Source organism: Amblyomma mixtum, chromosome 2 (assembly GCF_055824585.1).
Source record: "Amblyomma mixtum isolate Tamu chromosome 2, ASM5582458v1, whole genome shotgun sequence".
NCBI classification, from domain to species: domain Eukaryota; kingdom Metazoa; phylum Arthropoda; class Arachnida; order Ixodida; family Ixodidae; genus Amblyomma; species Amblyomma mixtum.
The window spans coordinates 1,885,071-1,901,564 of NC_143013.1; the positions used below are offsets into that span (position 1 = coordinate 1,885,071).

The 16,494-nt window shown below is 43.8% G+C and overlaps 2 protein-coding genes across 6 annotated transcripts in view; one reads left to right on the forward strand and one right to left on the reverse strand.

Annotated features, from left to right (window-relative positions):
• Positions 1-16,494, reverse strand: part of LOC149358215 (regulator of nonsense transcripts 2-like) — a 107,790-nt gene that overhangs the window by 28,247 nt on the left and 63,049 nt on the right. For 4 of the 5 annotated variants that reach the window (XM_089570266.1, XM_089570267.1, XM_089570268.1 and 1 more), the window contains 15 exons: positions 12,422-12,593; positions 12,220-12,329; positions 11,807-11,839; positions 11,653-11,737; positions 10,308-10,384; positions 10,165-10,245; positions 10,055-10,084; positions 9,105-9,224; positions 6,948-6,995; positions 6,236-6,448; positions 4,125-4,349; positions 2,624-2,663; positions 2,472-2,536; positions 1,792-1,878; positions 594-672 (listed from right to left, as the gene is read on the reverse strand). In XM_089570266.1, coding sequence (XP_089426392.1) covers positions 594-672; positions 1,792-1,878; positions 2,472-2,536; positions 2,624-2,663; positions 4,125-4,349; positions 6,236-6,448; positions 6,948-6,995; positions 9,105-9,224; positions 10,055-10,084; positions 10,165-10,245; positions 10,308-10,384; positions 11,653-11,737; positions 11,807-11,839; positions 12,220-12,329; positions 12,422-12,593 — 1,465 coding nt within the window. Of the gene's footprint in view, positions 1-593; positions 673-1,791; positions 1,879-2,471; positions 2,537-2,623; positions 2,664-4,124; positions 4,350-6,235; positions 6,449-6,947; positions 6,996-9,104; positions 9,225-10,054; positions 10,085-10,164; positions 10,246-10,307; positions 10,385-11,652; positions 11,738-11,806; positions 11,840-12,219; positions 12,330-12,421; positions 12,594-12,751; positions 13,660-16,494 lie in introns of those variants that run through there. The other variant, XM_089570270.1, reaches the window with a different exon arrangement.
• LOC149358216 (protein MCM10 homolog) lies at positions 12,440-16,494 on the forward strand. The gene is made up of 6 exons (XM_089570249.1): positions 12,440-13,592; positions 13,671-14,237; positions 14,306-14,387; positions 14,862-15,024; positions 16,068-16,229; positions 16,489-16,494. The coding sequence occupies exons 1-6, from the start codon at positions 13,586-13,588 to the stop codon at positions 16,492-16,494; spliced, it is 987 nt and encodes a 328-aa protein (XP_089426375.1). The 5' UTR covers positions 12,440-13,585.

Genomic DNA, 16,494 nt, shown 5'->3' on the forward strand with positions numbered 1-16,494 from the left:
AGCTATGTATATTTATACTGCAGTTTTCTTAGCCTTAAGTAATCTCAAATCTACTTGTGGTATGGTATGGTCAGTGGGGCTTAACGTCCCAAAGCTCTATGTTGGCTATGAGAGGCGGCGTAGTGGAGAGCTACAGACTTATTTAAACCAGCTAAGGTTTTTTATAACGTGCACAGACATTGCACAACACTCAGGCATACTTGCCTTTCACCTCTGTCAAAATGTGGCCTATGTGGCCAAACCTTGGTCTCCTGAGTCAAGTGCCCTAGCCATTTAGCCAATGTGGCCTGTCAAATCTAGTGACTTCACAACAACCACCTAGCTGCTAAAGCCAAAACCAAAATTACACTTGGACAAAAAAAATTGAGTCATAAATCATTATTCAACAGGCACACGCAAATTGCACACGGTGATCCACATTTATGAATGTCTTGCGCGTTACTGAAAAGAAAAAAGCATGCAACAAAAAATTAGGCATCCCCACCTCTTCAAGTATAAATCTGTACAACTTCAACTCCGCTCCAACATTTTCATGAAAATGGTGCACACAATTTGCGATGCATAAAAATACTGCACTTCTGCACGAGGCTCACCTTCTTCCAAAGACAGATCAACAGGATCCTCCATGGATGGCACTGTGTTGGTGGCCTGCACACTGTCCTTGAACAAGATCTGCCATGCAAACAAGAAAACCAGAAGCAGATTGATCACAATGTATGAATTGGTTTCGTTAGTTTTCCCAGCACAGGTTAAAGGGACACTGAGGAGAAATTGAAGTTGGCTTGTATCGACAGAATACCAGCTCCTGATTACAAAAATGCCACTCATACTGACAACAAAGCTCCCGTAACGTAGAAAAGAGCAAGAACCAAAATACAGGTATCGCCGCCACAGGCCGAACTCGCAAGTACAAGCGTGATGACGTCATAGGAGAAAGCAGTGTTGCTAGGACCAATGGTTCTAGCAACTCTAGGACCCGAGAAGTCACAAATCCCTGAGGCGCAGCCAATGCATGCACAAATCTCCTTGACGTCGCCAGATGGCGCCACGTGCCCGGCAGCTAGGCACGCGCCTGAAGCATCGGGACCAATCAGCGCCTGTTTTCCGGCGGTAGGCGGGCTCCCGGTATTCCGCTAGTGGTAACAAGGTACACGGTAAGCTAAAGGTGTCTATTTGCGAGAACTTCGTTGACGACTTCGAGAACGAGATCCATCGTAACGCTGGCAAAACGCCAGTGCAAACGTAATCGAAGCGACTGTAGCGACGGCCGCAATAGCCGATAGATGCCTTGAACGTGTGGCCGGCGGTAGCCTTCTTTTCGGCTGCTGCTGGCCGCACTGCTGGCGGCCAGAAATCACGGAGTCTGCGGTACGTCATGCGCACGTCATGTTTCACGTCACTTAGTCCTGTGTCGTCATAGGTGAATCCCAAGTTTGAATCAGAGCGGTGGCAAAAACTTTTTCAACTTCAAATCCAAATTTCTTAGAAATAAATGCATCTTTCGCTGCCGGCCAAGTGGCAACAAAGCCATGACATGCCGAACTATCGGATTTTACTATAAAAAAAATATTAATAGTGCTCTCCTCAGTGTCCCTTTAATGCACTGAAAACTACACACCGAGAGGTCATAATAAGGTTACGGCAAATGTCAGGCAAGGCTTAAAAGCGCTACTGACCCAGAAAAACTACAACACAGGGCAACAGAGAACATAGCACATTTCTAAATACTAATAATTACAGCGCGCAAGCTTTTATCCCACCTGCTTGCAATGCTGTGGCATAGCTGCTTACCCCAGGTATAAATGCCTTGAGGTCGGGAAGATTCTCGTAAAAGCTCCGCGTCTCCTCATCCTCCCACAATGAAGTGCTTCCATCGAGCTGAAACAAAAAGGACGTCCATGTCTTAGTGACTGAAGAGTGAGGCTTGCCAACTGGTAGCTTCAAGCATACTGAGCATTTCAAAGCACAGCTCAGGGCTGCAACAATCAGGAAAGGTTCTATACTGAAGGTGACCAGCTGATTTGAACATTTTGAACATTTATAAAAACCTTTTTAATGGTACTGCTCCTCTGCACAAATATCCATGCCACCATAATCGAAGTAATTGACTCTCGTGAATCTGAACTCGTTTAATTTGAACGTCTGTTTATCTGAACTGACACAGTGGCCCCGGTAACAGCAGGTCTATTAAAATGGCACCCTTCAATTTGAAATATGCACAGTTTTCACAAATCGGCGGTTAACTTCAAGCTCAAATTATCGGAAATTAGCTCTTAATTCCAAAGAAAAGAAAAGATGGTCACATATCACCATGAAAAACAAACAGCCTGCAGTCTTCCGTGTTGCCGGTTGGTTACTGCTTCAAAGGACAAGGACTGAGCATGGTGTTATTTTAAATAAAGGCCTTGGTCCATGCTCATGGTGTAATGGCAGCCAAGAAACAAGAAGCCCTGGTTTAAGCAGGTGCTTACCTCCCCTCCCTTGAACCGATTATGGATGTCAAGTGTGGCAGCATCATTGTCCAGAGTGGTGATTTCTAGAAAAAACATCAAGTTAGAAGTTGTTACTTTCCCATGACCTGAAAAAATAATTAAGCAACAGAGCACAAAGAAACTGCGCCTACCTTCGAGTGGCAAGTCAGGAACATCTTCGTCTAACACATCCTGAAGAAAAGAATCTTTCAGTGCATAAAATAAGTACACCTAGGAAACGCATGAAACAGCTAATGGTGCAAAATGAGGACGTGCAAGTGTCCAGCAACTCTATCACTGCTAGCAACAAGAAAGAGGAGAATCTGTATGCAATGCACAACTTTCTAACGCAAAAGAAAAAGTGAGACCACTACAGATGCACTGCTACACGGTATGCTCATTTACACTTTTTTCTAAAACAAAAAGCGCTAGCTCATTATAAAATCTTCATCAATTTGATGCCTAACTTGCTTGCTTTATCAGCTGCACAACAGAATTTTGTTATAGCAAGGCTTCTGCACACATATCAGGAGACCTCTGCAGACGTTATCAGAAGGAGACCTCTAATTAGCTACAAATTTGGAATACACTCCTAGCAGTGTACTGATGCCACCTACAATGCTGCCATCAATGTCCTGCACAGCATCACAGCATCTTTAAGAGTAAGCAAGAATGCTGTCTTACAAGTTTCTGCAAGTCACAGCATGCTTAACAGTAAGGGAGGACACTGTCTTATGAGTGAAGAAACATGGGACGTTCAACAGCAGGGAGAAACTCTCGCTGTCCGGCAAGTTTCTGTGGAGAATTACAGCATGCCTAACAGCAAAGAGGAATATTGTCTCATCAGTTTCTGTAGAGGCCATTAAGGGGGGACACTGGCCCTAGACCTATTTTCCTTATCTTTAGTCCAATCCTAATGAAACTGCACCACCTTGCTCAGTTTTTTATACTGATTTTAACAATAAAATTACCTTTCTCATAAATTAGTCGGTTCTCAAGATAATTAATTTTAATTTCTCGTTCATTAGTACCCCGGTGCAAAAAAAAGCGCTCAGTATAAAATCATTTTTAATCCATGGCTACATAGTATGGTGAGTAAAGAGTGCAATAATCAAAATTATTTTTTTATTTTGTCCTCATTAGTAATTTTACAGCACTTGGAATATCAGTATTCAAGGTGTGAATGTAATGCATCGATAAACTTTGCGAAATTATAAATCTTTGAAGTGCGACTGAACAAACCTGCTTCAATTATTGCACACACTGTGCCTTCAGCTTTTCTTAGCAAAGAATATGACATCTTTATCTCACCTAGATATTGAGATATTGACACACTAAGAGAGCCAGATGTCCAAAATTTTAATGCCATTAAATTGTCTGCTCCTGCATAAATTCAGCCCACATGTTGATCTGAATTTAATATTATGATCAAAATGGTGATTTCTTGAAGGAAAATGTTGGTACAGTTGGAAAATAATAGCTGTAGATTCCAGAAATGTCATTTTTTGAAAATCGATTTTTTGGTCATTTTTTGGTGTCAAAGACCAGTGTCCCCCCTTAAATGCTAAACAGCAAGCAAGAGCAGCGTTGATCTTCTGCTCAGAATCACAGCAAGCACAACAACACCAAAGGCAGGAACCCTGCCACACCCACCGCAAACTGTTGGGTCCCAGCGAGCAGTTTCTGGAAGGCCAAGTGAGCAGCCTCGCACTTCTCCTTCTGCTCCCCGCTGAGCTCGCCCTTGGTCTGAAGCACACGGCGATTGTGCGCTTCCAGGCCCCGCAGGTTCTGGTGGTCACGCAGCAGGTGCCGGCAGAGCGAGCGGTAATACTCTCGCAGGATGCTCAGCAGACTCTTCTGCTTGTCCGGAGTCAAAAACTGCACAGATCAAAAGGGACTGAGCGATTTGCATCAAGTTCTACGTTTTGCAATTTTGCAAGAGTGGCTGATGAGCAATGCTTTGTGGAGTGCTGGCACAGCTAATAACTACACGCAAGGAATCAGTTCGTCACAATGGAGCAACATTGCCTTTTTCACAGAGTACCCTCTGCGCCAAAGAAGTAGGTTTATGAATGGTCAGGAAGGCGACAGAGGTAACACAAATGCAACACAAAGATTACAATATGCAAACGTCAAGCTTACCCTTGCATGTCAGCCAAAACACATGAGGCAATGTGCGTCAGAGAAAGTGAGATGTATGACTCTAATGCAAACGCCAGTGCCCCAGAGAGGGGCTCACTTTGCAATGTCTAGGACCAAACATTTCGTATTTCATGCCACAAGCCACAAATCATGCAAGCATCCGCAGGGGTAAAAGCTACAAGTTAACAATGACCCCTACAAGGAATAACCCTTCAGCTGAAATGCTGACCTATAATCTTGAGCACTTCTAAGCCGTCCTTCCCCTCTGAGCTTAACTTGTTCCACCAACGTATACACAAATTAAATATATGTGAAAATACGGTGAAATGGTCATTTTTCCACCTCACTGTCATTCCTACTGATGTCCATAACAATTATAGCATCAAAAGAGAGAGAAACTGTGACTGCTAACCCACATTTCCACAAAAAAAAAATGCAAAAATTCGTGATTCTTTAGGGAATCTAGGGAAACTATGGGCCTCACTCATGACACATCCGGTCATCTTCAGAACTCTTGTAGCATGGGCTCCGTCACCTCGTTTCGGTCAAATGTCACATGCAGAAAAGCCCACTTGCCAAATTTCGCATGGGGCTCAAAAATGAATGCGAAGTCAAGGTGCCACCGTCAGTGTAAGCGATCGTACCTGCCTATTGCATGGTGCATCACTGTCCGTTCGCCTATGGCATGCGCGTAACGGAAGGTGCGACAACGGTTAGAGGGCCTCTATCACTAGACTAACAAATGGCCTGGCCACGTAGCTTCGGTTTCTAAGTTCGCCACTGTCTCGCGGCATTCGCCAGCCACCCCAATCATGCAGCACGCCGCAAGACACAACTGTTGCACGCTCCCTGCTTTAGGAATACTGGTAAGCTGCTAATCATGGCCTGAGAATGCAGGCTCTTTTGTATTTGACAGAGCTTGTATCATCTCCATTTACTGAAATGTTTAAGCCCGAGAATGGAAAAAGTATGTGCCTGACAATTACACCTGCAGACAGAAAAACCGGCCCCTACACTTCCACACACAAAAAAAAAAAACAGCCTGTCAGACATGATTCCAAAGATCTCCTCCAAATTCCCCAAAACGCACATGAACTCCAAGAAGAATGGCTTGTTGGCTTAAGTGAGGATGGATTCACTTTTCTAGAGACTCTGAAAATGGTTTGGTTTGGTTTATGGGGTTTAACGTCCCAAAGCGACTAAGGCTATGAGAGACGCCGTAGTGGAGGGCTCCGGAAATTTCGACCACCTGGGGTTCTTTAACGTGCAATGACATCGCACAGTACACGGGCCTCTAGAATTTCTCCTCCAAAGAAATTCTAGCCGCCGCGGCCGGGATCGAACCCGCGTCTTTTGGGTCAGCAGCCGAGCACCATAACCGCTGAGCCACCGCGGTCGACCCTCATTCAAATTCATTAACAGGTGTCCAATTACCACTCCTCTTTCAGGACACTAAGTAACACCAGCATAAATGCTTTCTTTATGCCACAGAAGACTATGCAGGTAATTAACAATCCTGCAATCAATGCTTATTTAACCAGCGCCATCTCACAATACATAGCCTGTTTCCCACCCCCCCATATAGCTTCACACTTTTGTCATAAAAAACGATGCCCACTCACATCACTCATTGGTACGTCACGGATGTACTTCTGGGCGAGGATGCGGATCTTGCGAGGGACCAAACCCGCAAAGTCCTCGCCACAGTGCTTGCAGAAGCTGATCAAGATGTTCAAATTGTTGTGCTCCTCGCGGTCGCTCGTTGTCAGGAATGTCAGCAGGTTTCTTAACACTGGCAGACCCTCCTTTTGGGTGAACACTCCGCACACTAGCAACTGTGAAAGGACGCGGCAAAAGATTGCGTCAATCTTTAGATACAGCTCAAGGTAAATACAAAGGCAGCAAGATATGAACATAATACAAGTAAGGAGTGCAGACTTGTGTCACTCAAAGCCCCTCCTGGAGTGACTCTCGCAGCTGAACCACTGAATTGTTCGCGCTCAAATTTTGTACAGAAATGACATTTTGCAACGAGTTTTATTTCATAGCACATTCGGGTCAGGTAACTGTTTGTTTCAATCAGAGCTCATCAAAATGCACATCACATGCAACAATGCTGAATAAAAAAAAAACACAGCAGTTGATTCCACAGCGCCATCTCTCATCAGCTCACTGCATTCCTTTTCTTCATTCATGTTTTTGAAGCTTCCTCCCAATTTTAGTTTGTGGCTATCAAACCCATGCCTCTGTTCTATTAAAAAAAATTAAGGGTAAAGAAATTCTCATCATATGGGGCTACAAAAACTTCCCTGAGAGTAGAAGATCGAAACTGACCTCAGCAAAGAATCTTAAGTCCACCCTGATCTTGCTGAGGTTGGTAGCCTGAAAGAAGCAATAAATAAGCAGTTATTTAGCCAGGCACACAGTCTTACATAAAGACGAAAGGCAGAGAAAAAGCACTGATGCCACCAAACTTGCTGAAACATGAAATCTGCACTGCATACTCCTCGAAACTCTGCGTTGCACATAGCCACCTAAACAAACGAATGATTGGTTGGTTCGTTTATGGGGTTTAACGTCCCAAAGCGACTCAGGCTATGAGGGACACTGTAGTTAAGGGCTCTGGAAATTTCGACCACCTGGGGTTCTTTAACGTGCACTGACATCGCACAGTACACGGGCCTCGAATTTCTCCTCCACAGAAATTCAGCCGCCGCGGCCGGGATCGAACCCGCGTCTTTCGAGCCAGAAACAAACGAATGACTAGTGTTCTTTTTGCAAGCACTAATCAATTACTATGTAAAAGAAAGCCAGGCTTGTTATCAACATTTCTTAACAAAAATTAAGAAATCAGTAATCAAAAATGCCTCCAGCATATGGACTGGTTCACACTGAGAAGGTGCATTATGAAAATTAATTATTGACACCGAGCGCAAATATATATAAATGAAGAGCTCAGCAAATTAAGGTGCTATCCCACAAGTTTCTGATACCACCCTGATGTCACATTAGTATAGTTACAGGTGTTCATTCATTCACATATGTCTGTATAATTTAGTGACAGACCCCACCCACTGCAGTCAAGAACTTTTTTTCCTCGCGTAAAATAAGGAAACAAACTTGACAACATCAGTGCTCCATATCCAACTGTGTTTTCATCAAAGAACGCAATACCAGTTCACATCAGGAAGCACACACTGTACATGTAATTAATTGAAATTGTGAAAACTGGAGTAACACAACCCATCATGAACAAATAATAACAGCCTATTTACAGCATAGCATCAGCATGTTGAATGTAGCACTTGCTAACACAGATCTGAAAGAATGGTGCTTCTGCACAAATAAAGTGCACTCTCATTAAAGCGACCTGCTGGTTTATTCAAACCGACGTTTTGCTCCCATCGACATAGGAGGTACTGGAAAAGCCTCTTGTCAATTTAAGCTACACATAATTCAAACAAATTTAAGGACCCCTTCATTTCAAATCATTGAGATTTTAACGTTATGGGCATGAAACGATGACTTTTTAGGAACTTAAGAAAGGGTGATTTACAATGTGGTGCTGAATTGAAAGGACACTACAGACTTCATTTATCATCCATTTGACCATAAGCAAAGGAGGCAATGGCCTGTAGATTCCAATCCCTATGTTTAATGCATGCTTAGGTGCATTTTTTTTTTCATAACAAAAACGTTCAATCAGACCATTTGGATTTTTCACATATCCAAAGCAGCCAGTGGTGTTACCTGTGACATTACAGTAGAAAAAAACTGAGACATCCAACATTAAAAAAGGAATGGACGTTTTTGTGGAGTTTTTTTATGGCACCAACATGATGAGTTGCTGCAACATGCCGCAACTTGTAGTGACGTGCAGTGAGAACAAATCCTGATACCGGCACACCATTATCAGAAAACATTCTGTTCCTTTATTTTGAGTGGTCTGCTATCTCTCCCCATGGAGAGGGGGGGGGGGGGAAGTAACGAGCCTAATGCTGTGCTCATTTCAAGAACTATTTTTTAGAAATATATTTCAGCGCACACGGTAAACATGTCCATAAGCATAGACAGCAAGTAAGAAAAAGATGGAAGATCACTGTGCACTTGTATTGCCACTCATTAGATTTATTTCCCAGAGCCATTCTGGGTTTCCATGCACAAAGCTTTTATGACAGCTTAGCGGGGCCCCGGAAACCATCAACAAGGTAGCAGATTATAACTTGTAAAAAAAAGAAAAGAAAAAAAATAAAAGCTGCACATAACTCAAGGTGCACCAGAAAAACACTGCTAGTAACAGCTTACATAGTAACAAAACCCAAACCCATTTTTTTCCGTCATCCTCTCCCTCCTGGGTCTGCCAGATAAAGCCAAGTAAAGCTCCACCAGATAACTTACTGCTATCCAGTAGGGACTGTTTACAAAGGGCTTGGCACACTGGTCAGCCAGCTTTAAGTGCACAGAGAGGGTGTGCAGTTTGCAGGAACTAACCTTGTCGTCCTTTTTCAATGGGAGTGCCTTGAGCCAGTTCTCAAGGAGCTGAGTTGAAAACTCTGCATAGCGCTGGTGCAAGGATGAGCACACAACCACGGCAGTCTGGATGTCAGACATCTGGAAGGAATAAAAAGGCAAACCGCCATGAACCATTAAAAGCAGTGCCCTAGATCAAGGGTTTTCAAAATGGATTCCCCAAGCATCTCAATCCATGCATGCCCCAATCACAACCTTTCCTTTACCCACAGCCAGTCATTAATTGAATACTATCGGTGTTTTCTGAAAGCCTGTGCATCTGCATATTCTTTTTTTTATGCATGTTAGGCAGGAACGGACGAAACCCAAGACACATGGGGTTCTTCAGCATCTTTTGAAAGCCGCTGGGGTTCCACCCGTGGCTAAGAAAATTGAGAACTGTAACCTAGATGCTCCCAAGCAAGGATACGAGATGCTGGGAATAAAAGCTTGGCCAAATAAATCCTGACAACACTACATCCACTCACACAGCCAAAGAAAAGGATAATAGTTTTAAAGCTGTCGTGATGCTACATTTAGAACTTGCACACAGTAGGTAACAGTACAAACCAGCTTTGCTGTTAGGCTTTCACCTCGTTAACAATTACCCACTAGCAAATTGTGGACCTCCTTGATTTGCACAGAGCTCTTCACAGTATTTAAATCAATGCACTCCAAATTCTCAAACATTTATTGGCTTAAATATTATCAAAAAAAAAAAAAAAAGTGACTGCCCGCTCAGTAAAGCACATATGTAGAATAAGTTTAGCCTTCAGGAAGTTCATGAACAGCACAATTCTATCAGCCACATAATTTTTACTTTTCTGGCTTTCACAGAATGACTAATGAGAGGTTAACCCCCTCTACCAGGCTAACATCTCCTGTGATCATTAAAGAGTGCATCATCCTCCTCCTCAGAGGTACTCACTTACCTTGAGTTTGGCTTCCACTATGGCTGCCGCCTGTGAGCAAAATAAAATGGGTGAGCTTGTTACAGGCACACTAGTTTCACTTATCTAAGAAACAGACCAAATTAACATACCACTTCACTTATGTACTTGGTAAGGTTTAGGCCAGCCATGTCCTTCAGAAGAGAGTCCCGCTGAGCTTCTGAGATTGTTTTCTGGACACAAGCAAGACATTTCATGAGCATCTGCTTGAAGCAAAGCAAAAGAACGCGCTCACCAATTTCTTCACAAATGCAGTGTTTTTCCGCAGATTTGAGTCAAGCTTGCTGAAGAATGCTTCTTCTGGACGGTTGCCTAAAATTTACAACGTAAGGACCACGTGAGGGCATGATTAGTACAGGATCATTCTTTTTTTTTTTCAGAAGTTTTGTGTTCAACAGGGTTTGCTGTATGTGCCATTGGCCATTCTAATATAACATGATGTACTAGCTATTAGAAGAGCTAATGCCTGGTGCCGGCTGAAACAGCTGTGAGTGGAAAAAGATGTCTGTCAGTGTCTACCACCTGTCTGGCAAGGTAAATAAAAGCTTTCTGTGCTGCTTAAAATGACAAACCATGAACGTTTGCTCTGTACCAATGTGATGCCACTTCAGAGCATTCACATAAACCATCTGCATGTACTCCTTTGCAAAACGGTCACCTGACGTCAATCTAGATAAAGACTGTAGAAAAGCTGCTTTACGGTCACTAAGTGGATTCTAAGAGAAGGTAGACGGAGCAGAGGGGCAACAGGGGGGTGACAGGGAGTAAAGCAGGCAAATGAGATTAGGAAATTTGCAGGGATACGGCGGGTGCAGCTGACGCATGATAGGGTTCGTTGGAGAGTGTTGGGAGAGACATTCAACATGCAGTGAACACAGCTGACCTGATGATAATGGTAGTGATGACACACTCCATGTGTGGGCACATTGCACCCACTCCGTAAAAGCTCCATTCTCAAAACACCTCAAGCATTTTTACACCCATCATTTCGCATGCAAGCAATGCACCTCACTTAGAAATCTACAGATAGCTTGCATGTGAAGTCATGTGCACCATCTTTCGGTACAGTGGTTAGCTTCCACACTGAACGCAAGAAACATCTGGCAAAAAATAGATTAGCAAGCGCCCAGAATTTCGCTATGCTTTCTGGTCCCAAAAGTGGCAGCCGCTTCGACGTCAGTGAACACTATGTAGACTAGAATAAGCAAACCGCTACAGGAATCGAATTGCTACGCATTATTACGTGCACAGTGGAAGGCATTACAGTAATGGATAAAACCCGCTGCGGTGGCTTAGTGGTTACGGCACTCGGCTGCTGGGCCGAAAGACACGGGTTCGATCCCGGCTGCGGCGGCTGAATTTCGATGGAGCCAAAATTCTAGAGGCCCGTGTACTGTGCGATGTCAGTGCACGTTAAAGAACCCCAGGTTGTCAAAATTTCTGGAGCCCTTCACTATGGCGTTCCTCATAGCCCGAGTCGCTTTGGGACGCTAAACACCAATAAATCACACAGTAATAGATAAGGACCAGGGCAACAGAACCCAATGTGTTCATGCAATGGGAAGGAATTACAGCCTTACCAGACGCCGCTAAATTCTTGTTCCGAAGTTCCAATTTCAAACTTAGTCTTTCCTGAAGTTCTGTCACGTACGCATCAAACATAGCCTGGAGGACGAGTTAAAAAAATTGATTAGCAAAAGAAAGCCATACATTATCAAAACTCAATTGACTTACCTTTTCTGTTTCTTCGGCAGCAGCAGCATTCTCCTAAGACAAATATGAAAGTACATAAAGTAAGAAAACCGCACTAACTGCCAGCGAACTGACCAGCATTTGCACTTTTCTGAGCAAAGTGGGACGAAGTGACTGGCATATGTGCACTGTATGACCCTACACCAATGCATGCGTATGTCATTCGCTGTAATGAGGTCATCCCTTGAATGCCTTGCATGGCAAGGAAAACTGCAGCAAAACAGATATCAGCCTCCTGAAGTTACATGGCATATCTGTCGCCACAATGTAAAACAGACAGGCTATATGATATTAGTTTACAGAAAGAGATACAAGAAAACACTAGGTTGCAAAAAAATGTCCAAGAAAGGCCAGCAAACAGCACAGCCCTTCACATTCACAAACAAGATCCTTACTGCCACCGAGCTGATAGCCACTTCTTCCGATGTATCTTCAGGGGGTAGACTGTCTGCACGTTTTGGCGATACCTTGTCACCTGAACTGTCACCAGGTGCGAAGTCACCAGCTAGAAAACAAACACATAATAAAAGAATCAAGACGGGTGGCGCAGCCCACGAGACCAAGCTGGCAGACGCGCGCGAGAAGGGCTTACGCTACCATGTTTAACATCGCCTCCGGCGCCGTGCGGAACATTATTGCCGGACGACAGAGGCGCACATTGCTGATCGGCTTTATCAGCTTGCAAGGCCCGGGCTTGCTGCCGCCGACCTCTCTCCTCCCGTTCTCTGCGCCAGCTCTTGCCTTTGACTTCCGTTTTCTTCTCGAAATCCTGTGCACCGACGTAAGAAGAAAAGATGTGGAGCGTGGCGGCCGGTCCAAACGCGTTCTCTTTATCGTCGTCGTCGCCGCCAGCGTGGGCGGTCACCAGCTCTTTTCCGCCGCGAGAGCACAAAAACGGTACGAATCTGCAGATAAGCGTTTACTCACCATTGGGAGGCGTTGATCTATCCGTTACGGAGATCGAAGGTGCACAACAATCAGTAACACTCAGACACGAGGTCTGTCCGATCGCACTGTTTACAGCAGATGCCGTGATCAGCCACACGATGCTAGCGCGATCCTGTACGATTTGGTGTCCACACAAGTAACTCCACAACTGTGCGGGGCCGCCGGTTTGCTCCGGTAGACCATGCCGAAGACGAAAATGTCGTAATAGAAAGCTGTTGCCACTTGCTGAGCAAACTCTTACGTGGAGTTTTCACGGGCAGGCAGGAAATTAAAAAATGCGCGCGTGCTAGCTTTTGCGAACCATGCGGCAAACCTACACGACGCGCCCGCAGCGAGATCACATCACGAAGTTTTTCTCTGTTGCTGCTACGCGCGAGTCAAATTGCGTTTGGCCACAGTTTACGTGGAAAAACTTTATCGCGTTCTGAAACGCTCATGCTCACACATCAACACACAACCATGTTTTCGAAACCAAGCCACCTGGTGAGTGTTGCGGACGTAATGAATGTAATGATCGTTGCGCAACAATTTTAGTGAGTAACCAGATCTGTATCGTATAAAATATTTTGCTGCCAAAAGCAAAGTGGCGACAGCAGTGAAACAAGTTGCAGGCTTCACTGTTGCGGAAGGTTGGCGGAAACGGCCAATATTTGTTTATGTTTTCCACGCCCCTACCTCCTATCAAAAAGCGCGCGTAAAAACGGAGGGCTGTGTGTAGCGTGCGGTGTGGTAAAAGAACGTGGGTAGGTTTGACGAGAAATAGTTACTGCTAGGATTGTTTCTTGGTGCAAATTTTGACGACGTTGCTGCAGCATGGACGGTAAGTAAGTTTTGTAATATTTCCGTTAGCCGGCGTTCTACCACCATGTTTTCTGCACTGAATGCCCTCTCTCAACAGAGGAGCTGGACATCGATGCACTCGATCAACTGCTTGGGCAAGAGCTTACCGGGTGGGAGGATGATCAGAATCCCCCAAATACTGAGAGCAACCAGACTTCCCCTGATAAGAAGAACGAAGATGGGCCGAGTTGCGCGGCTTCAACTGCGGACATCGAAAAGCAACTGCGTGAAATGCAAGAAAAGATGGCTCTACTTCAACGCCAACTCGAAAGCCAGAGATCGGCTCGTCAAGAGGACCCATCTCAGAGACCTACAGCAGTGACAAGGAACGTTTCTTCGAGCAAACTAAACTGCAGTGAAAGCAGTTCTAAGAACCCTGTCCCCACCCGAGCGCCCATAAAGCTCTTAGATGCAGATATATTTTCGGCTAAAGTTGAAACCAAGCTGGAGGCAAAGGCTTCATTGGAGAAGAGTGTCGTACATTCTGGTGACACAGATTCCTCCGACGACGAGAAGCGGTATCCAACCGAGGCAAGTTTGAGTAAATTCGGCAAAAGCGTTAAGAAAAACCTGGAAGATCGCCGGAAGTCGTCCGAGTTCTCATCGAGGCGACCCGCTGACTCATGTAAGATGGCGCTCCTTCGGTCTACCGCCCGCGTATATCATTCTTCTCACCTTTCATTTAATCCTCAGGGAATAAGCCCAAAGGCACCCTTCCACTCGGCGAGCTTGATGGCAGTGGCGTGAGGGACCCCTATTCTGGTATACGTATAATGTAAGTTTTCAGTACCTTTAACAACTTACTTATGGCATTTTTCAACCTACTGTTCACTTTTTTAGACATTTCCACAGTAGCATATGCATAGTTAGAATGTGCTGGCAAGTTTGTGATCTGCTGTGCAGTGCAAGCTTGTGCTTCTTGTTGTTTGGAAGTCATAACTGCACGTTTGTTTCAGAATATTTCCTGCTGCTGTGCCGTGAGTTGAGCATGAATCCGATCGTTGTAGTGTGCAGTGAGGGATCGCTGGAAGCAACAAGTTTTCAGTACCTTGTTCGTTCATTTCCAACACCTAAGGTAGTGTTTATTATGCTCAAATAACTAAAGCTCGAAAACTGAGTGGTTCTAAAATACTCCGTGCTGTCTTTATTTAAATCAGGTACCATTGTATCATAAAGCTACTCAATTTAGCAAGCAATCCGAGACTGCATTTTGGCTGTTTGCATACCCAGTTGATTTTTACTTTTCCAGACGACCCGTTGTATCATCAACAGTTATGGAAGCTCGTATGACTGGAAGAAAAATGGTCAAGATGTCCATGGTTCCCAGTTTTGTTAAGCAGAAGAATACAGACATTGACTGGGTTACTGTAGGTGTTTTGGTGAACAAGTCACCACCAAAGACATCTAAAAACGTATGTGTGACCCCTAAGTCTGATTTTGTCGGCGAAACCTCCAAATTTCAGCACCTAAAAGTCCTTGCTGTCATTTTAGACTCTACATGAGCACTCCATGCCCTTTCTTGGCCATTTGTACAGCTTTTTTATAATTTCATCTGTGCTAACGTATGATTGACTTAGCATCATCAGAACCAATTGTAAATATATTTAGCACAGCTTAACTGCTGACTTTCATATCAAATAGGTCGAACTTAACATAGCAGTTTGAATTAATAGACACATAATTTTAGTTGCATGTGTTCTCTCTCATATCATGCGGTAGACATTAGAATACATGGATCACTGCTTGGTATTCGCCTATGGCTACTAAATAATTTATAATTGAATTTCTTCTCTCATGCTGTTTTGGTTCAACTTTAGGTCACATGAGGCACGGAAAAACTGAAATATAAATGCTGATAGTGGTCTTAACTTGCTACAGCAGTTAAACCAGCCTGCTTTATGATCTAGAATTACAACAAACAGCGTGTCAGCAGTTGTATTGCCGTTTTTGATGCCTCACATGATCTAAAGTTCAATTACTCATCATAGCCATTGTTCGGTTGATGAAACCAAAACCGAAACAGCGTCGAGATGAAATTTAATTGTAAATTATTTAGCGGCTGTATGCGCTTACCACGGGATGGTCCATGTATACCAATGTCTAACGCATTGTTTGAAAGAAAACGCACAAGCAAAAATTTGGTGCCTATAGTCCTTTAGAGGATGCATTTGAAATTTGCGCCAACATAAACTTTTATTTACTCGAATTATCTTGTAACTGTGGTTTACACTTGTGCTCAGGAGCGGGCATTGTATGAGTAATCTTACTATTACTAGTGCATTTACCACAACCAGTAGTGCTAGCAGCATGTTCTGTGATTCTCCTAACTTGAATTATGTGATAGTGGACATTTAAAATTTGAATTAGATGGCAATTGCTTTATGAAAAAGGCACATGCACTTGCTGGCCCTTGAGTGTATATAATTTGAATAACTGGGACACTCTGTGGCTGCAGGGAAAGCCATTCTCAATATGGAAGCTGACAGACCTGCAGGACTGTGAAAATTTTGTCTGCATCTTCCTCTTTGGCGACGTACATGAGAAGCACTGGAAAACGTCTGTTGGCTCTGTGGTTGGCTTTCTGAATCCGTCAATCATTCCAAACAAGGACAGTTATGTAAGTTTACATGGCTAAAAGCCATTTTGCCTTTAATACCTACATTCCTTCATTTGATTGCTTCAGTATGACAAATTTCATTTCAGTGTACATTATTCTTCTCCGTCACAGGTGAAGCACTATGAATGGATAATGCATCAGGATGTATGCAAAGCACAATATTAATTTTTTCCTTATTTCGGTTTGATTTTTTTCTGAACAAAATTTTTTTCAGCATTTCTCATGAAGCTCTGATATTTGAAATGGTTTTAATTTACAGTTCTGA

What these genes read in the sequence shown, in the direction of transcription:
- LOC149358216 (XM_089570249.1), top strand. An exon ending in GAGGCGACCCGCTGACTCAT is followed by an intron (nt 14,238 to 14,305) that starts GTAAGATGGCGC and finishes TTTAATCCTCAG; the next exon opens with GGAATAAGCCCAAAGGCACC. An exon ending in TATTCTGGTATACGTATAAT is followed by an intron (nt 14,388 to 14,861) that starts GTAAGTTTTCAG and finishes TTACTTTTCCAG; the next exon opens with ACGACCCGTTGTATCATCAA.